A 27,855-nucleotide genomic window follows, 5' to 3' on the forward strand; every position below is an offset into this window, starting at 1 on the left:
AGTGAGAGAGAGACAGAGTGAGAGAACACAGGGAGGGAGAGAAAGAGTGAGAGAACAAAGGGAGAGAGAAACAGAGTGAGAGAACACAGGAACAGAGGGAGAGAGAGACAGAGTGAGAGAACACAGGGAGAGAGAAACAGAGTGAGAGAACAGAGGGAGAGAGAGACAGAGTGAGAGAACACAGGAACAGAGGGAGAGAGAGACAGAGTGAGAGAACACAGGGAGAGAGAAACAGAGTGAGAGAACACAGGAACAGAGGGAGAGAGAGACAGAGTGAGAGAACACAGGGAGAGAGAAACAGGGTGAGAGAACACAGGGAGAGAGAAACAGAGTGAGAGAACAGAGGGAGAGAGAGACAGAGTGAGAGAACACAGGGAGAGAGGGAGAGAGAGACAGAGTGAGAGAACAGAGGGAGAGAGAGACAGAGGGATGGCAGGAGGGAAGGGGAGTAAAGAAGATATTGACATGCTGTACGTTAAAGGTGCAATATGCAGAAATCTCTTCGCCATTTCCTGGTTGCAAAAATTCTAATAGTTCTAATGTCAGTTTAAAAAAACAAGCACTACAAAACATTAAGAACACCTGCTCTTTCCATGACATAGACTCAATATTAGGTTTTCCTAATAGTGTTCCTAATGTTTGGTAGACTCAGTGTATAGTGTAGAAGAGAATGCTTTTACCTTCTAAACCTGTAAATAACCACAAATATAGTATTTTCCGCTGTTTGAATCTGGAGTACAAAACCCAAAGTAAAAGATGCAAATACAAACTTTATGCACAGGAAACATAGAAATATCCCTCATCTACCGCTTCTTGCTTTCAATGCGAATGACAGATTTAGAACTCACATTTCTACGTGAATTTAGTCGCGTCACCCGAAGTGACATATTGCAGCTTTAAAGCAGAAAGCCGCAGGTCGTGGGCCGCCCCATTTTCCGTGTGGTGTTTTCACTTTGAACGAAAACAAGGGGGTTCAGCCCTGGGCCACCATGTGCCGGCCTTCTGGGCTAGGTGTGTCTTTGCATTAATCCCACCTACTTGAATGACCCTGCTGCTCCAGAGCTGGAGAGGAAGTGAGAAGTGAGCAGAAGGACATGAGACAAAGGAATGTGTAGTATCTGTGTGTGTTAACTGTAAGGGTACCCATGGTGCTGGAGACCAGAGGTGTTCACTGATAGAGAGGTAGGTTGAGGTTGCCAGAATCAGACTAGTGCAGAAGGTGTCGTATGCTGAGACAGTGAAGAGAGTAGTAGAGGAAGATGGGCAAGTTGGTATAGTGGTGAGGTTTTAATGGGTCTAGGGTTAGTTGGTATAGTGGGGAGGTTTTAATGGGTGTAGGGTTAGTTGGTATAGTGGTGAGGTTTTAATGGGTCTAGGGTTAGTTGGTATAGTGGGGAGGTTTTAATGGGTCTAGGGTTAGTTGGTATAGTGGTGAGGTTTTAATGGGTCTAGGGTTAGTTGGTATAGTGGGGAGGTTTTAATGGGTGTAGGGTTAGTTGGTATAGTGGTGAGGTTTTAATGGGTCTAGGGTTAGTTGGTATAGTGGTGAGGTTTTAATGGGTCTAGGGTTAGTTGGTATAGTGGTGAGGTTTTAATGGGTCTAGGGTTAGTTGGTATAGTAGTGAGGTTTTAATGGGTCTAGGGTTAGTTGGTATAGTGGTGAGGTTTTAATGGGTCTAGGGTTAGTTGGTATAGTGGTGAGGTTTTAATGGGTCTAGGGTTAGTTGGTATAGTGGGGAGGTTTTAATGGGTGTGGGGTTAGTTGGTATAGTGGTGAGGTTTTAATGGGTCTAGGGTTAGTTGGTATAGTGGGGAGGTTTTAATGGGTGTAGGGTTAGTTGGTATAGTGGGGAGGTTTTAATGGGTGTAGGGTTAGTTGGTATAGTGGGGAGGTTTTAATGGGTCTAGGGTTAGTTGGTATAGTGGTGAGGTTTTAATGGGTCTAGGGTTAGTTGGTATAGTGGTGAGGTTTTAATGGGTCTAGGTTTAGTTGGTATAGTGGTGAGGTTTTAATGGGTCTAGGGTTAGTTGGTATAGTGGTGAGGTTTTAATGGGTCTAGGGTTAGTTGGTATAGTAGTGAGGTTTTAATGGGTCTAGGGTTAGTTGGTATAGTGGTGAGGTTTTAATGGGTCTAGGTTTAGTTGGTATAGTGGTGAGGTTTTAATGGGTGTAGGGTTAGTTGGTATAGTAGTGAGGTTTTAATGGGTCTAGGGTTAGTTGGTATAGTGGTGAGGTTTTAATGGGTGTAGGGTTAGTTGGTATAGTGGTGAGGTTTTAATGGGTCTAGGGTTAGTTGGTATAGTGGTGAGGTTTTAATGGGTCTAGGGTTAGTTGGTATAGTGGTGAGGTTTTAATGGGTCTAGGGTTAGTTGGTATAGGGGTGAGGTTTTAATGGGTCTAGGGTTAGTTGGTATAGGGGTGAGGTTTTAATGGGTCTAGGGTTAGTTGGTATAGTGGTGAGGTTTTAATGGGTGTAGGGTTAGTTGGTATAGTGGTGAGGTTTTAATAGATCTAAGGTTTGTTAGGGATTTTTTTTTTAGAAAGAGTAATGAAGTCCTACAGAATAGTTGGCTGATACACAGCCAAAGCATTGCGTGGCAGCATGCACCTTTAACATTTGTTTGTGTACAGCCATAATACCGAAGAAGGAGGGGAAGTGAATGTCACTTGCAAACTAATGTTACAGCAGCCAAAAACAAAAAGAGCAGATGAATCCAACAAGCATTTTTCTCAGTTCTTGGATCTGAAACAACTCTACCCCACGAGAGATAAATACAGTTTAAGTCAGAAGTTTACATACACTTAGTTTGGAATCAGTAAAACTAGTTTTTTAACCACTCCACCAATGTCTTGTTTACAAACTATAGTTTTGTCAAGTTGGTTAGGACATCTACTTTGTGAATGAGACACGTAATTTTTCCAACAATTGTTTACAGACGGATTATTTCACTTATCATTCACTTTATCACAATTCCAGTTGGTCAGAAGTTTACATACACTAAGTTGACTGCGCCTTTAAACAGCTTGGAGAATTCCATAAAATGATGTTATGGCTTTAGAAGCTTCTGATAGGCTAATTAACATCATTTGATTCAATTGGAGGTGTACCTGTGGATGTATTTCAAGGCCTACCTTCATACTCAGTGCCTCTTTGCTTGACATCATGGGAAAATCAAAAGATTTTTCTCAGCCAAGACCTGAGAAAAAAAATTGTAGACCTCCACAAGTCTGGTTCATCCTTGGAAGCAATTTCCAAAAGCCTGAAGGTACCACGTTCATCTGTACAAACAATACTATGCAAGTTTAAACCACATGGGACCACGCAGCCGTCATACCGCTAAGGAAGGAGACGTGTTCTGTCTCCTAGAGATGAACGTACTTTGGTGTAAAAAGTGCAAATCAATATCAGAACAACAGCAAAGGACCTTGTGAAGATGCTGGAGGAAACAGGTACAAAAGTCTCTATATCCACAGTAAAACGAGTCCTATATCGACATATTTATTTAAAAAAATTATTTCACCTTTATTTAACCAGGTAGGCTAGTTGAGAATAAGTTCTCATTTACAACTGCGACCTGGCCAAGAATAAAGCAAAGCAGTTCGACACAGACAACAACACAGAGTTACACATGGAATAAACAAAACATACAGTCAATAAGGCAGTTGAAGAAAATCTATATACAGTGTGTGCAAATGAGGTAAGATAAGGGAGGTAAGGCAATAAATAGGCCGTAGTGGCGAAGTAATTACAATATACCAAATAGACACTGGAGTGATTGATGTGCAGAAGATGAATGTGCAAGTGGAGATACTGGGGTGCAAAGGAGCAAGATAAATACATAAATACAGTATGAGGATGAGGTAGTTGGATGGGCTATTTGCAGATGGGCTATGTACAGGTGCAGTGATCTGTGAGCTGCTCTGACAGCTGGTGCTTAAAGTTAGAGAGGGAGATATGAGTCTCCAGCTTTAGTGATTTTGCAATTCATTCCAGTCATTGGCAGCAGAGAACTGGAAGGAAAGGCGGCCAAATGAGGAATTGGCTTTGGGGGTGACTAGTGAGATATACCTGCTGGAGCGCGTGCTACGGGTGGGTGCTGCTATGGTGACCAGTGAGCTGAGATAAGGCGGGGCTTTACCTAGCAGAGACTTGTAGATGACCTGGAGCCAGTGTGTTTGGCGATGAGTATGAAGCAAGGGCCAGCCAACGAGAGCATACAGGTCGCAGTGGTGGGTAGTTTATGGGGCTTTGGTGACAAAACAGATGGCACTGTGATAGACTGCATCCAATTTGTTGAATAGAGTGTTGGAGGCTATTTTGTAAATGACATCGCCGAAGTCGAGGATCGGTAGGATAGTCAGTTTTAGGAGGGTATGTTTGGCAGCATGAGTGAAGGATGCTTTGTTGCGAAATAGGAAGACGATTCTAGATTTCATTTTGGATTGGAGATGCTTAATGTGAGTCTGGAAGGAGAGTTTACAGTCTAACCAGACACCTAGGTATTTGTAGTTGTCCACATATTCTAGGTCAGAACCGTCCAGAGTAGTGATGCTGGACGGGCGGGCTGTCACGATTCCCACCGACGGTGGCGCCCCCTCCTGCTCGGGTGGCGCTCGGCGGTCGTCGTCACCGGCCTATTAGCTGCCACCGATTCCCTTTTGCTTTTCCCTTTTTTTATTTTGTGACACCTGTGGTCAATTAGCCATTAGAGGGGCTATTTAGTTTAGCTGGCCCGCTCCTGTTCGTGCGGGATTAATGATTGTTTCTTTGACAGACGGCTTATGTTCGTGTCGACGTTGTCTTGACGCCGTATGTACTTTCTCCCCTGTGTGTGTGAACATTTGTTTTTGTGTGAGTGTATATTAAAAACACCACTACCCTGTGTTCGCTGCTTCCTGCGCCTCATTCCTCCTCCACGACTACCAAGCCGTAACAGAATCCCGCACCAAGATAAAAGGCATGGAATCAGCGGGAGCAGCGGCCACTCCTCTGCCCTCGATGGAGGAACGCGTACTCCACCACACGACAGTCCTCCATCGCATCGGATCGGCAATGGACCAGATGATGGAGAGGATGGACCGATGGGAGAGAAGTGGTATCCTCTCTCCACCTCCACTTCCCCCGATACAGCCATCTTCGCCCCCCATGACGTCTGGCTCTGGCGCACTTCGTTTGGCGCTCCCGAGGGAGTACGATGGGGCGGCGGCTGGGTGCCAGGGATTTTTGCTCCAGCTTGAGCTGTACCTGGCCACCGTCAGACCTGCTCCCACGGGGGAGGAGAGCGTGAGTGCCCTCGTTTCCTGCCTGACGGGCCGAGCTCTGGAGTGGGCTAATGCGGTCTGGAACGGTCCAGACTCGGCGAGGGACCACTACCCAGAGTTCACCCGCCGCTTTCGGGCCGTGTTCGACCACCCTCCGGAAGGAAGAGCGGCGGGTGAACGGCTGTTCCACCTCAGGCAGGAGACGAGGAGTGCCCAGGACTTCGCGCTGGAGTTCAGGACCTTGGCTGCTGGGGCGGGGTGGAACGACAGGGCCCTCATAGACCACTACCGCTGCAGTCTCCGGGCGGACGTCCGCAGGGAGCTGGCCTGTCGGGACACAGCTCTGTCCCTGGACGAGCTCATAGATATGTCCATACGACTGGACAATTTGCTGGCTGCCCGCGGGCGTTCGGAGAGGGTCCTGCCCGTTCCACCCCTGTGCACCCCCGCCCCTACCCCTATGGAGTTAGGGGGGGCCGTGCAAAGGGGCACCGGAGGAGGTGGCTCCTCCTGCACCAGCTGTGGTCGGAGAGGACACACGGCCGACCGGTGCAGGAGGAGCCAGTCTGGGAGTCGAGATGGCAGGCAGAACACTTCTCGGTCACCTCAGGTGAGTCAGCACCAGATTCACCCAGAACCCCCTGTTGGTCACGTGTTTTTACCTGTTTTGTTTACTAAATTTTTTCCCTCTTCCCAGCATAGGGCGCTAGTCGATTCAGGCGCAGCTGGGAATTTTATGGACCGTGGACTTGCCATTAAGCTGGGCATTCCGCGGGTGCCGATAGATTCCCCTTTCCCTGTGCACTCCCTAGATAGCCGGCCATTAGGGTCAGGGTTAGTCAGGGAGTCTACGGTGCCACTGGACATGGTAACGCAGGGGAATCATAAGGAACGTATTAGTTTTTTCCTTATTGATTCGCCTGCGTTTCCGGTGGTGCTGGGGGTCCCCTGGCTGGCTGGTCACAATCCCCGTATTTCGTGGAAACAGGGGGTTCTCCAGGGGTGGTCAGAGGAGTGTTCAGGTAGGTGTCTAGGAGTTTCCATAGGTGCCACGTCGGTGGAGAGTCCAGACCAGGTGTCCACCGTGCGCATTCCCCCTGAATACGCCGATTTGGCGATCGCTTTTTGTAAAAAGAGGGCGACTAAATTACCACCTCATCGACAGGGGGATTGTGCGATAGATCTCCAGGTTGACGCTGCGCTTCCCAGGAGTCACGTGTACCCCTTGTCACAGGAGGAGACTGCGGCTATGGAGACATATGTCACGGAATCCCTGGGACAGGGGTACATTCGGCCCTCCATCTCACCCGCTTCCTCGAGTTTCTTTTTTGTGAAGAAAAAGGAGGGAGGTCTGCGTCCGTGCATTGATTACCGAGGTCTAAACGCTATTACGGTAGGGTTTAATTACCCACTACCTCTCATCGCTACGGCGGTGGAATCATTTCACGGAGCACAGTTCTTCACAAAACTGGATCTCAGGAGCGCGTATAATCTGGTGCGTATCAAGAAGGGAGACGAGTGGAAAACCGCCTTTAGTACCACATCAGGCCATTATGAGTACCTCGTCATGCCGTATGGGTTGAAAAATGCTCCAGCCGTCTTTCAATCCTTTGTTGACGAGATTCTCAGGGACCTGCACGGGCAGGGCGTGATAGTCTATATCGATGACATCCTGATATATTCCGCCACCCGCTCCGCGCATGTGTCCCTGGTGCGCAAGGTGCTTGGTAGACTGCTGGAGCATGACTTATACGTTAAGGCTGAGAAGTGTGAGTTTTCCAAACGAGCTGTCTCCTTTCTGGGTTATCGCATTTCCACCACGGGGGTGGTGATGGAGTGTGACCGCGTTAAGGCCGTGCGTAATTGGCCGACTCCAACCACGGTGAAGGAGGTGCAGCGGTTTTTAGGCTTTGCCAATTACTACCGGAGGTTTATCCGGGGTTTTGGCCAGGTAGCGGCTCCCATTACCTCACTGCTGAAGGGGGGGCCGGTGCGTTTGCGATGGTCGACGGAGGCGGACGGAGCCTTCAAGAAGTTGAAGACGCTGTTCACCGACGCACCCGTGTTGGCGCACCCGGACCCGTCTTTAGCGTTCGTAGTGGAGGTGGACGCGTCCGAGGCTGGGGTGGGTGCCGTGCTATCACAGCGCTCGGGTGTGCCATTGAAACTCCGCCCCTGCGCTTTCTTTTCGAAGAAGCTCAGTTCGGCGGAGCGTAACTACGATGTGGGGGACAGGGAGTTGCTAGCAGTGGTTAAAGCTCTGAGGGTGTGGCGGCACTGGCTTGAGGGGGCTAAACACCCCTTTCTCATCTGGACCGACCACCGAAACCTGGAGTACATCCGGGCAGCGAGGAGACTGAATCCACGTCAGGCGAGGTGGGCCATGTTCTTCGCCCGGTTTAGGTTTACCATCTCCTATAGACCGGGTTCCCTGAATACTAGGGCCGACGCGCTGTCCCGTCTCTATGACACGGAGGACCGGCCCATCGATCCAACTCCCATCATTCCAGCGTCTAGGCTGGTGGCCCCTGTGGTATGTGAGGTGGACGCGGACATCGAGCGGGCATTGCTGTTAGAACCTGCGCCTGCGCAGGTGCCCTTGGGGCGCATGTATGTGCCGCTCGGTGTTCGTGATCGTTTGATTCGGTGGGCGCACACGCTACCCACTGCGGGTCATCCTGGTGAGGCGAGGACAGTGCGGAGTCTAAGGGGGAAGTACTGGTGGCCCACCTTAGCTAAGGACGTGAGGTCCTATGTCTCTTCCTGTTCGGTGTGTGCCCAGAGTAAGGCTCCTAGGCATCTACCAAGAGGGAAGTTACAGCCCCTCCCCGTTCCACAACGACCATGGTCGCACCTGTCCATCGACTTCCTGACAGATCTTCCCCCCTCTCAGGGGAACACGGCGATTCTGGTGGTTGTGGATCGGTTCTCTAAGTCCTGCCATCTCCTCCCATTGCCCGGTCTCCCTACGGCCCTGCAGACTGCGGAGGCCCTATTTACCCACGTCTTCCGGCACTACGGGGTGCCGGAGGACATTGTCTCTGATCGAGGTTCCCAGTTCACATCCAGGGTCTGGAAAGCGTTTATGGAGCGGCTGGGGGTCTCGGTCAGTTTGACCTCCGGTTATCACCCCGAGAGCAATGGGCAGGCGGAGAGGGTGAACCAGGAGGTGGGCAGGTTCCTGAGGTCGTATTGCCAGGACCGGCCAGGGGAGTGGGCGAGGTATATTCCCTGGGCTGAGTTAGCCCAGAACTCACTTCGCCACTCCTCTACTAACATATCACCCTTTCAGTGTGTGTTAGGTTACCAGCCGGTCCTGGCACCATGGCACCGGAGTCAGACCGAGGCTCCTGCGGTGGAGGACTGGGTCCAGCACTCCAAGGAGACCTGGAGAGCCGTCCAGGACTCACTAAAGGAGGCCAGTGCACGGCAGAAGAGGAGTGCTGACCGCCACCGCAGTGAGGCGCCCGTGTTCGCACCGGGAGACAGGGTCTGGCTCTCGACCCGGAACCTGCCCCTCCGCGTGCCCTGCCGGAAGCTGGGGCCGCAGTGTGTGGGGCCCTTCAAAGTCCTGAGGAGGATAAACGAGGTGTGTTATCGGTTGCAACTCCCTTCCTACTACCGTATTAACCCCTCGTTTCATGTGTCTCTCCTCAGGCCGGTGGTAGCTGGTCCCCTTCACGAAGATGAGGTGCCGGAGGTCCCTCCGCCCCCTCTGGACATCGGGGGGTCCCCGGCGTACAGCATACGGGCCATACTGGACTCGAGACGCCGGGCGAGGGGCCTACAGTACCTCGTTGACTGGGAGGGGTACGGCCCGGAGGAGAGGTGCTGGGTGCCGGCGGCGGACGTCCTGGACCCATCTATGTTGAGGGAGTTCCACCACCTCCGTCCGGATCGCCCTGCGCCTCGCCCTCCGGGTCGACCTCGAGGCCGGTGTCGGCGCGCTGCGGGAGCCGCGCGTCAGGAGGGGGGTACTGTCACGATTCCCACCGACGGTGGCGCCCCCTCCTGCTCGGGTGGCGCTCGGCGGTCGTCGTCACCGGCCTATTAGCTGCCACCGATTCCCTTTTGCTTTTCCCTTTTTTTATTTTGTGACACCTGTGGTCAATTAGCCATTAGAGGGGCTATTTAGTTTAGCTGGCCCGCTCCTGTTCGTGCGGGATTAATGATTGTTTCTTTGACAGACGGCTTATGTTCGTGTCGACGTTGTCTTGACGCCGTATGTACTTTCTCCCCTGTGTGTGGGAACATTTGTTTTTGTGTGAGTGTATATTAAAAACATCACTACCCTGTGTTCGCTGCTTCCTGCGCCTCATTCCTCCTCCACGACTACCAAGCCGTAACACGGGCAGGTGCGGGCAGCGATCGGTTGAAGAGCATGCATTTAGTTTTACTTGCATTTAAGAGCAGTTGGAGGCCACGGAAGGAGAGTTGTATGGCATTGAAGCTCGTCTGGAGGTTAGTTAACACAGTGTCCAAAGAAGGGCCAGAAGTATACAGAATGGTGTTGTCTGCGTAGAGGTGGATCAGAGAATCACCAGCAGCAAGAGCGACATCATTGATGTATACAGAGAAAAGAGTCGGCCCGACAATTGAACCCTGTGGCACCCCCATAGAGACTGCAAGAGGTCTGGACAACAGGCCCTCCGATTTGACACACTGAACTCTATCTGAGAAGTAGTTATTGAACCAGGCGAGGCAGAGACAGAATGACATTAACATTTGATTTGATTTGATGACTGAATGAATAACCAGCCTGTCTATATACAGTATTGATTTCTACCTAGTGTGAACCAGGATGACTGAATGAATAACCAGCCTGTCTATATACAGTATTGATTCCTACCTAGTGTGAACCAGGATGACTGAATGAATAACCAGCCTGTCTATATACAGTATTGATTCCTACCTAGTGCGGTCAGTCGAGGAGATAATGTCTCATCTGCATGACATATTGGTGGACTATGGGCCATCAAGTCATAGGATGGACACATTAGCATGATTTCCAACAAAATAATTATCAAATCATAAAGCATAACAGAAAATGAATAGGGTCATTCGAGCCAGGCCCAGAAGGCCAGCCCAAGGTGGCTCAGGGCTCAACCAAAGACACACCTTAGCCCAGAAGGCCAGCCCAAGGTGGCTCAGGGCTCAACCAAAGACACACCTTAGCCCAGAAGGCCAGCCCAAGGTGGCTCAGGGCTCAACCAAAGACACACCTTAGCCCAGAAGGCCAGCCCAAGGTGGCTCAGGGCTCAACCAAAGGCACACCTTAGCCCAGAAGGCCAGCCCAAGGTGGCTCAGGGCTCAACCAAAGACACACCTTAGCCCAGAAGGCCAGCCCAAGGTGGCTCAGAGCTCAACCAAAGGCACACCTTAGCCCAGAAGACCAGCCCAAGGTGGCTCAGGGCTCAACCAAAGACACACCTTAGCCCAGAAGGCCAGCCCAAGGTGGCTCAGGGCTCAACCAAAGGCACACCTTAGCCCAGAAGGCCAGCCCAAGGTGGCTCAGGGCTCAACCAAAGACACACCTTAGCCCAGAAGGCCAGCCCAAGGTGGCTCAGGGCTCAACCAAAGGCATACCTTAGCCCAGAAGGCCAGCCCAAGGTGGCTCAGGGCTCAACCAAAGACACACCTTAGCCCAGAAGGCCAGCCCAAGGTGGCTCAGGGCTCAACCAAAGGCACACCTTAACCCAGAAGACCAGCCCAAGGTGGCTCAGGGCTCAACCAAAGACACACCTTAGCACAGAAGGCCAGCCCAAGGTGGCTCAGGGCTCAACCAAAGGCACACCTTAGCCCAGAAGGCCAGCCCAAGGTGGCTCAGGGCTCAACCAAAGGCACACCTTAGCCCAGAAGGCCAGCCCAAGGTGGCTCAGGGCTCAACCAAAGACACACCTTAGCCCAGAAGGCCAGCCCAAGGTGGCTCAGGGCTCAACCAAAGGCACACCTTAGCCCAGAAGGCCAGCCCAAGGTGGCTCAGGGCTCAACCAAAGGCACACCTTAGCCCAGAAGGCCAGCCCAAGGTGGCTCAGGGCTCAACCAAAGGCACACCATAGCCCAGAAGGCCAGCCCAAGGTGGCTCAGGGCTCAACCTCCTGGTTTTAGTTCAAAGTGAAAAAACCAAACAAGAAGTGGGGTGTGTGGCATAGGGTCGCCCACGATCTGCAGATTCCTGCTTTAAATCTACCACATGGCGAGGTAGGGTTAGGTCAGGGATTAGAGGTCAGAGTTTAGAGGGTCTCACCGTAGCAGGTTATTTCTGGATATAAAGGAGGGAGGCAGGTTGTGGTTGGTCTCAATGTTGCCTGGGGAAAAAACACACTGATTAGATATTGTACCTTTTTCTAATCCTCCTGGTTTTGACACTTGCCTGTTTCTGGACTTTGTACCCACTTGCCTGACCATTCTGCCTGCCTTGACCTCGAGCCTGTCTGCCACTCTGTACCTCCTGGACTCTGATCTGGTTTTGACCTTAGCCTGTCCACGATCATTCTCCCCCTTTGGATTAATAAACATCATAAACTCCAACCATCTGCCTCCTGTGTCTGCATCTGGGTCTCGCCTTTTTCCTTGATACTCTCTCTCTCTCTCTCTCTCTCTCTCTCTCTCTCTCTCTCTCTCTCTCTGTCTCTCTCTCTCTGTGTCTCTCTCTCTGTCTTTCTCTCTCTCTCTCTCTCTCTCTCTCTCTGTCTCTCTCTCTCTGTCTTTCTATCTCTCTCTGTCTCTGTCTCTCTCTCTCTCTGTCTCTCTCTCTCTCTCTCTGTCTCTGTCTCTCTCTCTGTCTTTCTATCAATTTTCAATTCAATTCAATTTGCTTTATTGGCATGACGTAACAATGTACATATTGCCAAAGCTTATTTTGTATATTTACAATATACAAATAAATAAAAATGAGAATCAAAATTGTCAACGGGACAACAGTAACAACAATAACCAAGGGTCAGAATAACCATACATTCAACAATAACAATAGCCATACAGTAGAGGACATGTGCAGGTTTATTGGTCTGTCAGATACTGTCCCTCGTCTTATGGCAGGCAGCAATGTAGTGCGCTGCAAACACACAGCTCTCTGCGTCCTCCCCCAACAGGACGGGTAGCCTATCCTCATCAGAGAGGTCTTTAAAACCTTGAATAAGGGTTTAAAATTTGGGGAAATGACACTCTCTAATTGTTTTATATTTTTGACATTTTGTCAGGAAATGCAGCTCCGTTTCAGGTTCTGCAGTTGTGCAGTGGCTGCACAGCCTTTCCTCTACAGGGAGCCAGGTTTTCCTGTGTCTACCCTTCTCAATGGCAAGGCTGTGCTCACTGAGCCTGTACTTTGTCAAGGTTTTTCTAAGGTTTTGATCAGTAACCATGGTCATGCCATTTTTTTTAAAGCAGGAATCAGGAGGATATAATTATGGTCAGATTTGGCAAATGGAGGACGATGGAGAGCTTTGTACGCATCTCTGTGTGTGGAGTAAAGGTGGTCTAGAGTTTTTTTCCCTCTGGTTGCACATGTGACATGCTGGTAGAAATGAGGTAAAACAGATTTAAGTTTCCTTGCATTAAAGTCCCCGGCCACTAGGAGCATCGCTTCTGGATGAGCATTTTCTTGTTTGCTTATGGCCTTTGTAAAAGGCTCAAGGGTGTGGGGTTTCCACGTCACCAAGTTCAATAACAAAACATGCACCAGTAGCACAATTAGAATGCAAATGGAAAGTTTATTAGCGGTTTTGGTACCCTGGGGAAGAGGGGGGAATTCACCAATCACCTCACAATCCATTTTTTTACATTTACATTTTAGTCATTTAGCAGACGCTCTTATCCAGAGCGACTTACAGTAGTGAATGCATACATTTCATACAATTTCATACAGTCTCATTGTCCGTTCCATTTTCCAGGGGTAATCCTCACGCTCGGGTCCTCAGCCAATCCGGTCCGGTACACAAGGGAGGTAGTCCAACAGTCCAGGTCACAACGGGTAATCTCACAGATATTGCTCCCTTTTCTCCCACTCTTCATTACGCACTTGGCTCTCTCCTACTCTGCCCCTTTGTGCAGGCTGCTTCCTCCTTTATCCCCAAGCACTCCCTGGTTTAATGAACTACAGCCTTGCCTTGTTGGGGCAGGAAGTCCATATAAGGCCCGAGGGTAGAGCCAACGGACTGTCAGATATCTCCCCTCAATAACCACTCCCCTCCCCTCTCCCTGCCATCTGCCACACCTTATACAGCTGGTTGAGTGTGGTTTGTGGTGGTAAATAGAGGGCTACGAATAATATAGATGAGAACTCTCTTGGTAGATAGTGTGGTCTACAGCTTATCATAAGGTACTCTACCTCAGGTGAGCAATACCCTCGAGACTTCTTTAATATAAGACATCGCGCATCAGCTGTTATTGACAAATAGACAGACACCCCCACCCATCTTACCAGACGTAGCTTCTCTGTCCTGCTGGTGCATGGAAAATCCCGCCAGCTCTATATTATCTGTGTCGTCGATCAGCCAAGACTTGGTGAAACATAAGATATTACAGTTGTTAATGTCCCGTTGGTAGGATAGTCTTGATCGTAGGTCATCCATTTTATTTTCCAATGACTGCACGTTGGCCAATAGAACGGATGGCAGCCTAACAATTCTCAGAAGGCAGCCCGACATCCACCCCCTTTATCTGTCTTTTCTTCACCCAAATGACGGGGATTTTGGCCCGTTCTCGAGAAAGCAGTATATCCTTCGCGTCGGACTCATTTAAGAAAAATGATTATTCCAGTTCAAGGTGAGTAATCACTGTTCTGATGTCCATAAGTTATTTTCGATCAAAAGAGATTGTAGCAGCAACAATATGTACAAAGTAAGTAAAAAATAAGTTACAAATAATGCGAAAAAAAATACGAAATAGCACAGTTGGTTAGGAGCATGTAAAACGTCAGCCATCCCCTCCGGCGCCATTCTACCAAAAAACTGGGAAATATGTGTCTCTAATATGGTCATACATTTGGCAGGAGGTTAGGAGGTGCAGCTCAGTTTCCACCTCATTTTGTGGGCAGTGTGCACATAGCCTGTCTTCTCTTGAGAGCCAGGTCTGCCTTCGGCGGCCTTTCTCAATAGCAAGGCTATTCTCACTGAGCCTATACATAGTCAAATATTTCCTTAAGTTTGGGTCAGTCACAGTGGTGAAGTATTATGCCACTTTGTACTGTCTGTTTTTGGCCAAATAGCATTCTAGTTTGCTCAGTGTCTTTTGTTAATTCTTTCCAATGCGTCAAGTAATTATCTTTTTATTTTCTCATGATTTGGATGGGTCTAATTGTCACATCCTGATCTGTTTCACCTGTCTTGTGCTTGTCTCCACCCCCCCTCCACCAGGTGTCTCTCATTTGTCCCAATTATCTCCTGTGTGTTTATACGTGCGTTTTCTGTTTGTCTGTTGCCAGTTCGTTTTGTCCCGTCAAGTCCTACCAGCATGTTCCCGTGTTTCCAGTGCTCTAGTTTTTGTTTTTCCTTGCCTTCCTATTTCTGACCTTTCTGCCTGTCCTGACCCTGATCCTGCCTGCCGTCCTTTACTTGCCTGACTCTGATTTGGATTATGACTATTTGCCTGTCTTGACTTACCTTTTTCCTGCCCCTCGTACTAAAATACATTCTGAGACTCGTACCATTCGCCTTCTGCATCTGGGTCTTAGCCTGAGCCGTGATTGGACGAACTGGCCATGACTAACCCAGCAGACTCAGACCAGCTCCGCAATGCTGTGTCTTCCCAAGGAGCCACCATTGGAAAGCACGAGGAGTTACTGCAATGCCTTATGGAGGGACTCCATACCCTGGCAGAATGCCATGACCATGTGTTCGACACATTGCTGGAGCAATTCCGCGGATTCCCAACTAGGCAGCAAGCCACAACAGTAATCCCCCAACTCCCAGCAACCCCGCCACCAGCGGCGCTTCTTCCCAGCCTACCCCGGTGTCCCGAGAACCTCGCTTACCTCTGGAGCACTACGCTGGAGATTCTGGAACCTGCCGGACGTTTCTCAACCAGTGCTCCCTCATCTTCTAGCTGCAACCTTCTTCATTCCCCTCGGACCGCTCGAAGATAGCGTATTTGATAATACTGATGTCCGGAAGGGCACTCGCCTTGGCTACGACGATGTGGGAGCAACAGTCCACTGCTTGCCTCAGTCTGGAGCAGTTCGTGACGGAGGTATGAAAAGTGTTCGATTCTCCAATGTCCGGGAGAAAAGCTGCTCCAACTATGTCAAGATTCCCGTAGTGTGGCAGAATACGTGGTGGATTTTTGCACGTTGGCAGCTGAGAGTGCCTGGAACCCGGAAAGCCCTGTTCGACGCATTCCGTCACGGATTATCGGATATGATTAAAGATGATCTTGCAGCCCGGGAGCTGCCCATGGACCTCGACTCCCTCATAGCCTTGACCATCCGGATCGATGGGCAGCAAAGGAACATTGAAGGGAGAGGGAATCTGTTCCCAGTCATCCTCGCTTGTCCTCAATTTCCACCTCGCCTCCGAGGAATCCCGGAAGTCCTCGAAGTCTACATTTCTGAGTGAATCCGATGTCACCCGAGTTCTCTCAGAAATCACAGAGGGCTGTCAGTTCGTCTCCTCCGGAGCCCATGCAACTGGTTCAGGGTTAGATTGTCTCCTGCTGAGCGCTTATGCAGACTAAACACCAAGAGTTGTCTGCATTGTGGATTTCCGGGACATTTCTTATCTACCTGCCCATTAAAAGACCAGGCTTATCAGTAGGTTTGAGTACACTGGTGAGCAGTATGGGGAATTTTCAATCTCTCTCTACTCACAACCCCCTCTATGCTACTCTGATGTGTGGAGGCCAGTCCAAATCCATCCGGGTGCTCATTGACTCTGTGGCCGACAAGAGCTGAATGGACACTACCCTGGTGTCTGAGCTGGGTATCTCCACTTCAACCCCTTTCCATCCCGATGTCAGAGTGCTGGATGGGCACTCTATTGGCACCCACAATACGGTTCCACCTGCGAGTGTCAGGCAACCACAGTGAGTCTATATAGTTTCTGCTCCTGGAGTCTCCTCATGTACCATTGGTTTTGGGATTTTCATGGCTCCAGAGGCACAATACCATAATTGAATGGGCTATGGGTTCCATGATGGGTTGGAGTCGGTTTTGCACATTGTCTGATGTCGTTGCAGCCTGCCCCGGGACGTCTCCCTGCTGGCTTGGGTAAAGACTCAGATCTCTATGCCTTTCCCGCGGAGTACCAGGACTTTTTATTCAACTCTGCCCCGGCCACATCTCTTCCTCCGCATCGAACCTCCGCATACGACTGTGTATCGACCTTCTCCCGGGCACCGCACTGCTTCGGGGGTGACTTTATTCCCCTTCGGGTCCGGAGACCAAAGAGGACTCTCTCGCTGCATGGATTATGCATCCATCTTCCTCCCCCGCCAGCGCAGGGTTCTTCTTTGTGGAGAGGAACGACAAGACCCTGCATCCGTGTATCGACTATCGGGGTCTTAATGACATTACGGTTAAAAACCGTTACCCGCTACCACTCATCTCCTCAGCTTTTGAGCCTCTCCAGAGGGTGGGCATCTTCTCCAAGTTTGACCTTCGGAATGGCTACCATCTGGTTCGGATATGGGAAGGAGACCTTTAACATGGCTAGCGAGCACTACGAGTACCTGGTGATGCCATTCAGACTGACCAAAGCTCCTGCAGTGTTCCCTGGTCAATGATGTTCTCCGTGACATGTTGAACTGATTTGTGTTTGTCTACCTCGGCGACATCCTCATTTATTTCCAGTCAGCTGAAGAGCACATCCTCCATGTCCGACAGGTCCTCCTGCATCTCCTGGAAAACCAGCTTTCTATCGCTACACCATCTCCTTCCCAGGATACATCATCGCTGCCAGGAACATTCAAATGGACCCTGATAAGGTGAGAGCGGTGGTGGATTTCCCTCAACCCACATCCAGAGTACAGCAGCAACATTTCCTAGGGTTTGCTAATTTCTACCGTCGTTTCATCTGGGGTTACAGCACCCTTGCTTCCCCCCTCTCTTCACACTCCTCTCCCAAGGTTCCGTTCATATGATCTACAGCAGCTGACCAGGTGTTCTCAGACCTCAAGCAGCGATTCACTACCGCCCCTATCTTAATCCATCCGGACCCGTCCCGTCAGTTTGTGGTGGAGGCCGACACCTCGGACATCGGAGTGGGGGTTGTTCTGCCCAGGACCAGAAGCTGCATCCCTGCGCCTTCTTTTCCCATCGTCTTAACCCCACTGAGAGGAACTATGACGTGGGAAATTGAGAATTACTCGCTGTTAAGATGGCATTAGAGGAGTGGAGGCACTGGTTAGAAGGGGCGGAACATCCATTCTTGGTGTGGATGGGCCATAAAAACCTGGAATATCTCTGCACCGCCAAGCGCCTAAACTCCAGGCAGGCGAGATGCACCCTATTATTCACTCGTTTTCATTTCACTGTCTCCTACCACCCTGGGTCCAAGAATGTGAAGCCTGACACACTCTCACATCTGTTCAGCCCCCCTGCTACACCATCGGACCCCGAGACCATCCTCCTTACTTTCTGTTTAGTGGCTGCTTTCATCTGGGGAATTGAGGAGGGGCCCCAGCTAATCTGTTGTTTGTCCCGGACTCTGCCTGTGCTCCGGTTCTGGAATGGGCACATTCCTCGAGGCTCACCTGTCATCCTGGTTCCCGTCGGACCTTGGCTTTCATCTGACAACGTTTTTGGTTGCCCACCATGGTTCCTTATGTCTCCGTGTTCGTTGCCGCCTGCACTGTGTGTGTGCAGAACAAGACTCTGCGGCAAGCACCGGCTGGCCTCCTTCAACCACTCCCTGTTCCTCACTGCTCCTGGTCCCATATATCCTTGGACTTCGTCACGGGTCTCCCTCCGTCAGATGGCAACACCACCATCCTTACGGTGGTGGATAGGTTTTCCAAAGTCGCCCATTTTATCCACCTTCCTAGCCAAGCTCAAGGTGCAGCACGTCTTCCGGATCCATACACATCTGGTCGACATGGTCTCCGATCGATCGTGGTCCTCAGTTCTCATGCCTATCCTCTGGTTTTCATCCCCAGTCTAATGTGCAGTCATCTGCCCAGATATTCTGTCCGTTGCTGTTGCCGTACCTGGAAGAGAACACGGATCGCTCTTCTCAAGACCACCTCCAGGTATCGATGACAGGCGGACCGCCACCGGACCCCTGCTCCCCACTACCATCTTGGGCAGAGGGTATGGCTTTCCCCTCGGGATCTGCCCCCTCCGAGTGGAGTCCTGCAAACTTTCCCCCCGTTTTATCGGCCCTTTCCCCATCTCTAAGGTTCTTAGCCCTCTGCTGTTAGCCTTCTGATGCACTCTCCGTACACATCCCACTTTCCATGTATCTAGAATTGAACCACTGTCTCACAGCCCTTTGTCTCCTGTTTTCCTGGATTACGACTCTTTGACTGTCTTGACTAATCTTTTGCCTTGTACTATAATAAACTCGTACTATCTGCCTCCTGTATCTGCATCTGGGTCTCTGCCTGAGCCTTGATACTAATAGTGTTGCTGTCCTCGGGCTCTGTGGGGTCTGTTTGTGTTTGTGAACAGAGTCCCAGGACCAGCTTGCTTAGGCAGCTCTTCACCAAGTGCATCTCTCTGTAGGTGATGGCTTTGTTATGGAAGGTTTGGGAATTGCTTCCTTTTAGGTGGTTGTAGAATTTAACGGCTCTTTTCTGAATTTTGATAATTAGCGGGTATCGGCCTAATTCTGCTCTGCATTATTTGGTGTTTTATGTTGTACACAGGATATTTTTCTGTGAATTCTCAGAATTCAGCACACAGTCTCAATTTGGTGTTTGTCCCATTTTGTGAATTCTATGTTGGTGAACAGACCACGGACCTCACAACCATAAAGGGCAATGGGTTCTATAAATAACTGATTCAAGTATTTTTAGACAGATCCTAATTGGTATGTCGAATTTAATGTTACTTTTGATGGCATAGAAGGCCCTTCTTGCCTTGTCTCTCAGATCATTCACAGTTTTGTGGAAGTTAACTGTGGCGCTGATGTTTAGGCCGAGGTATGTATAGTTTTTTGTGTGCTATAGGGCAACAGTGTTTAGATGGAATTTGTGTTTGTGGTCCTGGCAACTGGACGTTTTTTGGAACACCATTATTTTGTCTTACTGAGATTTACTGTCGGGGCCCAGGTCTGTCAGGGCCCAGGTCTGTCAGGGCCCAGGTCTGACGGGGCCCAGGTCCGACAGAAACTGCACAGAAGATCTAAGTGCTTGCTGTAGGCCCTCCTTGGTTGGGGACGGAAGCACCAGATCATCAGCGAACAGTAGACATTTGAATTCAGATTATAGTAGGGTGAGGCCGGGTGCTGCAGACTGTTCTAGTGCCCTCGCCAATTTGTTGACATATATGTTTAAGAGTGTGGGGCTTAAGCTGCATCCCTGTCTCACCCCATGGCCCTGTGGAAAGAACTTTTTTTTTCTTCAAATTTTAGCCATGCACTTGTTGTTTGTGTACATGGATTTTATAATGTCCTATGGTTTTCCCCCAACACCACTTTCCATCATTTTGTATAGCAGACCCTCATGCCAAATTGAGTCAAAAGCTTTTTTTATGATGATTAGACTTTGTTTTGGTTTGTTTGTCAATTAGGGTGTGGAGGGTGAATACGTGGTCTGTCGTATGACAATTTGGTAAAAAGCCAATTTGACATTTGCTCAGTACATTGTTTTCACTGAGGAAATGTACGAGTTTGCTGTTAATGATAATGCAGAGGATTTTCCCAAGGTTGCTGTTGACGCATATCCCACAGTAGTTATTGGGGTCAAATTTGTCTCCAATTTTGTGGATTGGGGTGATCAGTCCTTGGTATCAAACATTTGTGAAGATGCCGGAGCTAAGGATGATGTTAAAGAGTTTAAGTATAGCTAATTGGAATATGTGGTCTGTATATTTTATCATTTCATTTAGGATACCATCAACACCACAGGCCTTTTTGAGTTGTAGGGTTTGTATTTTGTCCTGTACATCATTCAATGTAATTGGAGAATCCAGTGGGTTCTGGTAGTCTTTAATAGTTGATTCTAAGATTTGTATTTGAGCATGTACATGTTTTTGCTGTTTGTTCTTTGTTATAGAGCCAAAAAGATTGGAGAAGTGGTTCATCCATTCATCTCCATTTTGGATAGATAACTCTTCATGTTGTTCTTTGTTTCGTGTCCCAGAAGTCATTAGATTCTATGGATTCTTCAATTACATTGAGCTGATTTCTGACGTGCTGTTCCTTCTTTTTCCGTGGTGTATTTCTGTATTGTTTCAGTGATTCACCATAGTGAAGGCGTAGGCTCTGGTTTTCTGGGTCTCTATGTTTTTGTTGTTGATTGGTTTCTCAATTTCTTTCTTAGGTTTTTGCATTCTATTTCTCTCGGACTCTCTCCCCTTCCACCTCTCTCTCTGCCTCACTCCACCTCGCCCTCTCTCTCTCTGCCTCTCTTCCCCTCCCTCTCTCTCCCTCTCCCTCCTCCAGACCTTTGAGGGCCACTCCGTTGCGTCTGATGGCTGTAATGGCGTCGTTGATGTCATCCTCTGATGTCATAGTAGAATCCACATTCACCACCTCAAAATCCACCGGTACACAGCAGAACCTAACGTACACAGAAATGTAGGAGTTAGTGTGCGTGCGTGTGTGTGTGTGTGTGTGTGTGTGTGTGTGTGTGTGCGTGTGTGCCTGTGTGTGTGTGTGTGTGCGTGCGTGCGTGTGTGTGTGTGTGTGTGTGCGTGTCTAACCTGAACAGTTCTCTAACATGGCTGAGTAGCTCAGGCCCGATACCGTCTCCTGGGATGAGAGTCACCATGTGACGACCTCCGTACCGTGCTGGAGGGGGCTGGAACAAACAGAACCACAACAAGGAATACAGAACCCCAGCCTTTAACCAGCAATGACTAGAAGCTACAATATAACTATGACCACTACTGTGTGTGTGTGTTTCTCTGTACTCACTATGATCTGTTGTAGAGGATGGAGGGAGAGGACAGAGGAGATAACAGAGGGATAGTTAGTTAGGGAGGAGGACGGACAGACAGGTTCTTGCTAATATATTAGCATCCATGCTATCTATGGGCATAACTACAGTGTAGTTAGTTAGTTAGTTAGTTAGTTTGGGTACAGTGTATTACAGGGGCACAACAGTCGGGTTGACATGGTGGGAGAGGCAGAAGGCATTTTGAGATTCCAATACATCTGTAAGGAGGTATTTAAAGGGTTGGACTAAAGGAAAGTTAAGACCAGCCAGAGACAGCATACAGGAGCTCTGGAGAACATGTCTTCATTCTAAAAGCAACCATCATCTCCATGATCTCAGACATTACTAATCAATCACTAACATCCAATTCCTATCCACACATGCTGACCAGACCGCAGGCGCAAGTTGATTTTGTCCACCCAGACCAGGCACGATCAGGACACGCAGGTTGAAATATCAAAACAAACTCTAACCAATGATATTAATTTGGGGATAGGTTGAAAATAATTAAACATTCATGGCCATTTAGCTAGCTTGCTGTTGCTAGGTAATTTGTCCTGGGATATAAACATTGGGTTGTTATTTTATCCGAAATGCACAAGGTCCTCTACTCAGACAATTAATCCACAGATAAAAGGGTAAATTGAGTTTGTTTCTACTAATCTCTCCTCCTTCAGGCTCCTCGCGCACACGACGTGAGTGGTGTGGTCAGCATGCTACATGGTGATAGAGTCACCATTTTGTGACTCTACACGGTGACTCCACACAGTGACTCTACACGGTGACTCTACACGGTGATAGTCACCATTTTGTGACTCTACACGGTGACTCTACACGGTGATAGAGTCACCGTTTTGCGACTCTACACGGTGACTCTACACGGTGATAGAGTCACCATTTTGTGACTCTACACGGTGACTCTACACGGTGACTCTACACGGTGACTCTACACAGTGACTCTACACGGTGATAGAGTCACCATTTTGTGACTCTACACGGTGACTCTACACGGTGACTCTACACGGTGACTCTACATGGTGATAGAGTCACCATTTTGTGACTCTACACGGTGACTCTACACGGTGACTCTACACGGTGATAGAGTCACCGTTTTGTGACTCTACACGCTGACTCTACACGGTGACTCTACACGGTGATAGAGTCACCATTTTGTGACTCTACACGGTGACTCTACACGGTGACTCTACACGGTGATAGAGTCACCATTTTGTGACTCTACACGGGGACTCTACACGGTGACTCTACACGGTGACTCTACATGGTGATAGAGTCACCATTTTGTGACTCTACACGGTGACTCTACACGGTGACTCTACATGGTGATAGAGTCACCATTTTGTGACTCTACACGGTGACTCTACACGGTGACTCTACACAGGGACTCTACACGGTGATAGAGTCACCATTTTGTGACTCTACACGGTGACTCTACACGGTGACTCTACACGGTGATAGAGTCACCATTTTGTGACTCTACACGGTGACTCTACTCGGTGACTCTACACGGTGATAGAGTCACCATTTTGTGACTCTACATGGTGACTCTACACGGTGATAGAGTCACCATTTTGTGACTCTACACGGTGACTCTACACGGTGACTCTACACGGTGATAGAGTCACCATTTTGTGACTCTACATGGTGACTCTACACGGTGATAGAGTCACCATTTTGTTCCAACACAGTTTTACAGTCATGCATCATGTTGCCTTGGTTAAGTTCTGGTTGTTGATTCACTCACGGTGTAGCGGGACATCTGCCTCCGTCCGCCCAAGGCTGCACTCAACACCTGCCGGTCGGCCGGTAGCAGAATAGGTCGGAAAACAGGTCACCATAATGTTTCCAACCACACTCAAACCACAAAACTTCTTAGCTAGCCAGCTAGCATCCTTTAGCCCTCTCCCAACCAAACTGTAGGCTACACTAGGGTGGCAGGTAGCCTAGCGGTAGTAGAGTTGGGCCAGTAACAGAGATGTCGCTGGTTCGAATCCCTGAGCCTACAAGGTAAAGAATCTGTCGATGTGCCCTTGAGCAAGGCACACATTTCTCCAGGGTCGCCGTTGATAATAGCAGACCCTGGCTGTGACCTCACTCTCCAAAGGTGTCTCAGGGGAAGTTGTGATTTCCAATTCACACATGTGTATAATGCATACTTGTCCGTGTGTGAAATAGGAAAAATATAAGTACCCACCTAACTATTATTATTAGGTCGAATTAAACATAATGAGATCCGCACAGTCTAGAAGCTCAGATGTAATAATTTAATAACTTAATAACCAACATTTCGACAGACAAGATGTCTTCATCGGGGTATAATGACAAACACTGCAGGTAACCGGTTTATATGTCTTCATCAGGGTACAGCGTGTCTGTCGAAGCGTTGGTTATTAGGTTATCTGATCTCCTAGAGTGTAAGGCTCTCCTTTTCTTTTTCAGGTGTTCTACTCTGCTAGCCAGCACCTCTCCTAAACAGGTGTTCTACTCCGCTAGCACCTCTCCTAAACAGGTGTTCTACTCTGCCAGCACCTCTCCTAAACAGGTGTTCTACTCTGCTAGCCAGCACCTCTCCTAAACAGGTGTTCTACTCTGCTAGCCAGCACCTCTCCTAAACAGGTGTTCTACTCTGCCAGCACCTCTCCTAAACAGGTGTTCTACTCCGCTAGCCAGCACCTCTCCTAAACAGGTGTTCTACTCTGCTAGCCAGCACCTCTCCTAAACAGGTGTTCTACTCTGCTAGCCAGCACCTCTCCTAAACAGGTGTTCTACTCTGCTAGCCAGCACCTCTCCTAAACAGGTGTTCTACTCTGCTAGCCAGCACCTCTCCTAAACAGGTGTTCTACTCCGCTAGCCAGCACCTCTCCTAAACAGGTGTTCTACTCCGCTAGCCAGCACCTCTCCTAAACAGGTGTTCTACTCCGCTAGCCAGCACCTCTCCTAAACAGGTGTTCTACTCTGCTAGCCAGCACCTCTCCTAAACAGGTGTTCTACTCTGCTAGCCAGCACCTCTCCTAACAGGTGTTCTACTCTGCTAGCCAGCACCTCTCCTAACAGGTGTTCTACTCTGCTAGCCAGCACCTCTCCTAAACAGGTGTTCTACTCTGCTAGCCAGCACCTCTCCTAAACAGGTGTTCTACTCTGCTAGCCAGCACCTCTCCTAAACAGGTGTTCTACTCTGCTAGCCAGCACCTCTCCTAAACAGGTGTTCTACTCTGCTAGCCAGCACCTCTCCTAACAGGTGTTCTACTCTGCTAGCCAGCACCTCTCCTAAACAGGTGTTCTACTCTGCTAGCCAGCACCTCTCCTAAACAGGTGTTCTACTCTGCTAGCCAGCACCTCTCCTAAACAGGTGTTCTACTCTGCTAGCCAGCACCTCTCCTAAACAGGTGTTCTACTCTGCTAGCCAGCACCTCTCCTAAACAGGTGTTCTACTCTGCTAGCCAGCACCTCTCCTAAACAGGTGTTCTACTCTGCTAGCCAGCACCTCTCCTAAACAGGTGTTCTACTCTGCTAGCCAACACCTCTCCTAAACAGGTGTTCTACTCTGCTAGCCAGCACCTCTCCTAAACAGGTGTTCTACTCTGCTAGCACCTCTCCTAAACAGGTGTTCTACTCCTCCGCTAGCCAGCACCTCTCCTAAACAGGTGTTCTACTCCTCCGCTAGCCAGCACCTCTCCTAAACAGGTGTTCTACTCTGCCAGCACCTCTCCTAAACAGGTGTTCTACTCTGCTAGCCAGCACCTCTCCTAAACAGGTGTTCTACTCTGCTAGCCAGCACCTCTCCTAAACAGGTGTTCTACTCTGCTAGCCAGCACCTCTCCTAAACAGGTGTTCTACTCTGCTAGCCAGCACCTCTCCTAAACAGGTGTTCTACTCTGTTAGCCAGCACCTCTCCTAAACAGGTGTTCTACTCTGCTAGCCAGCACCTCTCCTAAACAGGTGTTCTACTCCGCTAGCCAGCACCTCTCCTAAACAGGTGTTCTACTCTGTTAGCCAGCACCTCTCCTAACAGGTGTTCTACTCTGCTAGCCAGCACCTCTCCTAAACAGGTGTTCTACTCTGCTAGCCAGCACCTCTCCTAAACAGGTGTTCTACTCTGCTAGCCAGCACCTCTCCTAAACAGGTGTTCTACTCTGCTAGCCAGCACCTCTCCTAAACAGGTGTTCTACTCTGTTAGCCAGCACCTCTCCAAAACAGGTGTTCTACTCTGCCAGCACCTCTCCTAAACAGGTGTTCTACTCTGCTAGCCAGTACCTCTCCTAAACAAGTGAGGGTTTCTTTCGCCTAATTCAACATAAAACACACAATGCCTGCCTAATTGTAAAGAAATAGTTGTCATAAACGGATCACTTACAAGTCAACTGACAGAACACGAACGACCCTGAGAGAACAGCAACACTGGCTACAGCTGATGATGCAGAAGAGTATTTTTCCTATATGGCGCTACCTATATAGTTGCTGATAAAGGCTTGCTCAGAAATTTGAGACACTTGACTTTCCCATGTAAATAATGTAGTTAGCTAGATGTGGTATTGGTAACTTGGGATACGACAGTAAGTTGTTGCCTGAAGCACAGGTTTAGTTGATAAGCAGCGGATCCAGGGCCGTATCTGACCGTTATATCAGCACTGACCTTGTCGCTACGCTATCGTAGTGCTGGACAGTGACACAGGCTGGCGTGATGCCGTGGGACTAGATAGCTTTAGCTAACTGGGTCGACTTGCTAACATTAGCTAGTTGAGTAATCAGCTTACCGTACAAACCAAACCAGGCTAAATAAATGCAAGTTGACATGTCAAACACATAGCTTTCAATGTTACTTTCTAACAACTTTCTAACAAGCGAACTGGATGTCTTACGTGAGCCGTGTGTGTGCTGGCCTGCAGCCATGACTGCAGCACCCGGGACAGAGACAGGACAGACCGACCCGTCATCTTGGAGAAGAAGGAATGTTACTGGAAATCAGTCCTGGATTGCGAGATGCGTGCGCAGGGTCTCAAACAGCTGATCCTAAATGAGTGAGAGAGAGAGAGAGAGAGAGAATAAACACTGAGTGAGGGAGAGGAAAAGAGACCAGAGGGAAAGAGAGCAGAGGGAAAGAGACCAGAGGGAGAGGGGCAGAAAGAGTGAGAGAGAGAATAAACACTGAGTGAGGGAGAGGAAAAGAGACCAGAGGGAGAGAGACCAGAGGGAAAGAGACCAGAGGGAAAGAGACCAGAGGGAGAGAGACCAGAGGGAGAGAGACCAGAGGGAGAGAGACCAGAGGGAAAGAGACCAGAGGGAGAGAGACCAGAGGGAGAGAGACCAGAGGGAAAGAGACCAGAGGGAAAGAGACCAGAGGGAGAGAGACCAGAGGAAAAGAGACCAGAGGGAGAGGGGCAGAGGGAGAGAGACCAGAGGGAGAGGGGCAGAGGGAGAGAGACCAGAGGGAGAGAGACCAGAGGGAGAGAGACCAGAGGGAAAGAGACCAGAGGGAAAGAGACCAGAGGGAAAGAGACCAGAGGAAAAGAGACCAGAGGGAGAGGGGCAGAGGGAGAGAGACCAGAGGGAGAGGGGCAGAGGGAGAGAGACCAGAGGGAGAGGGGCAGAGGGAGAGAGACCAGAGGGAGAGGGGCAGAGGGAGAGAGACCAGAGGGAAAGAGACCAGAGGGAAAGAGACCAGAGGGAAAGAGACCAGAGGGAGAGGGGCAGAAAGAGTGAGAGAGAATGGCTGGGGATTGGGTATACCCCTGCTTCATTCTAACCCCAACCCCCACACACACAGGCATATAGACCCCTCCTTCATTCTAACCCCAACCCCCACACACACAGGCATATAGACCCCTCCTTCATTCTAACCCCCCCACAGGCATATAGACCCCTCCTTCATTCTAACCCCCCCCCCCCACAGGCATATAGACCCCTCCTTCATTCTAACCCCCCCCCACAGGCATATAGACCCCTCCTTCATTCTAACCCCCCTCACACACACGCACGCACGCACACACACAGGCATATAGACCCCTCCTTTGACTTCATTCTAACCCTAACCCAAACACACACACAGAGGTATATACAGATAAAGAGACAAGTAATGTATTAATATAGCGCTTAGTTGATTTTCAATGTTATCTGTGGAAACCCTCTGACAGGTCAAAACAACAGCAAGATGGCACCGATAGAAATGGCAGCTTCACTCCTAGTCCTTAGGAAACTGTGCAGTATTTAGTTTTTTTTATGTATTGTTTCTCACATTGTTAGCCCAGAAAACCTTAAGTCTTATTACATACCGCCGGGAAGAACTATTGGATATCAGAGAGACGTCAACTTACCAGCAAAACCAGCACTACAACCAGGAATATGACTTTCCCAAAGCGGATCCTTTGTCTGCACCTCCCAGGGCATTTGAACTGATTCCAGAGGCCGACCCAAAACAGCGCCGTCGGAGGAGAGGGTGCAGGAGCGGTCTTCTAGTGAGGCTTCAGATGCGCGCACACCACCCACCGCTTCCCAGTATATTACTCGCTAATGTCCAGTCCCTAGTTAATAAAGTCAACGAA

At 49.3% G+C, this 27,855-nt stretch overlaps 1 protein-coding gene across 5 annotated transcripts in view; it reads right to left on the reverse strand.

The window, feature by feature from the left end:
• LOC115165232 (isocitrate dehydrogenase [NAD] subunit gamma, mitochondrial) overlaps positions 1-26,333 on the reverse strand; it is a 32,535-nt gene extending 6,202 nt beyond the window's left edge. Inside the window, exons 1-6 of one of the 5 annotated variants that reach the window (XM_029718226.1) lie at positions 26,176-26,333; positions 23,061-23,108; positions 21,277-21,282; positions 21,063-21,160; positions 20,805-20,920; positions 11,511-11,571 (exon numbers count right to left, since the gene is read on the reverse strand). In XM_029718226.1, the coding sequence (XP_029574086.1) occupies positions 11,511-11,571; positions 20,805-20,920; positions 21,063-21,160; positions 21,277-21,282; positions 23,061-23,108; positions 26,176-26,250 (404 nt within the window). In that variant the 5' untranslated portion in view covers positions 26,251-26,333. The remainder of the gene's footprint in view (positions 1-11,510; positions 11,572-20,804; positions 20,921-21,062; positions 21,161-21,276; positions 21,283-23,060; positions 23,109-26,175) is intronic. The other 4 variants (XM_029718222.1, XM_029718224.1, XM_029718223.1 and 1 more) reach the window with 4 other exon arrangements.
• Between the last annotated feature and the right edge of the window lie 1,522 nt (positions 26,334-27,855).

This window comes from Salmo trutta, chromosome 28, assembly GCF_901001165.1.
Source record: "Salmo trutta chromosome 28, fSalTru1.1, whole genome shotgun sequence".
Classification (NCBI taxonomy): domain Eukaryota; kingdom Metazoa; phylum Chordata; class Actinopteri; order Salmoniformes; family Salmonidae; genus Salmo; species Salmo trutta.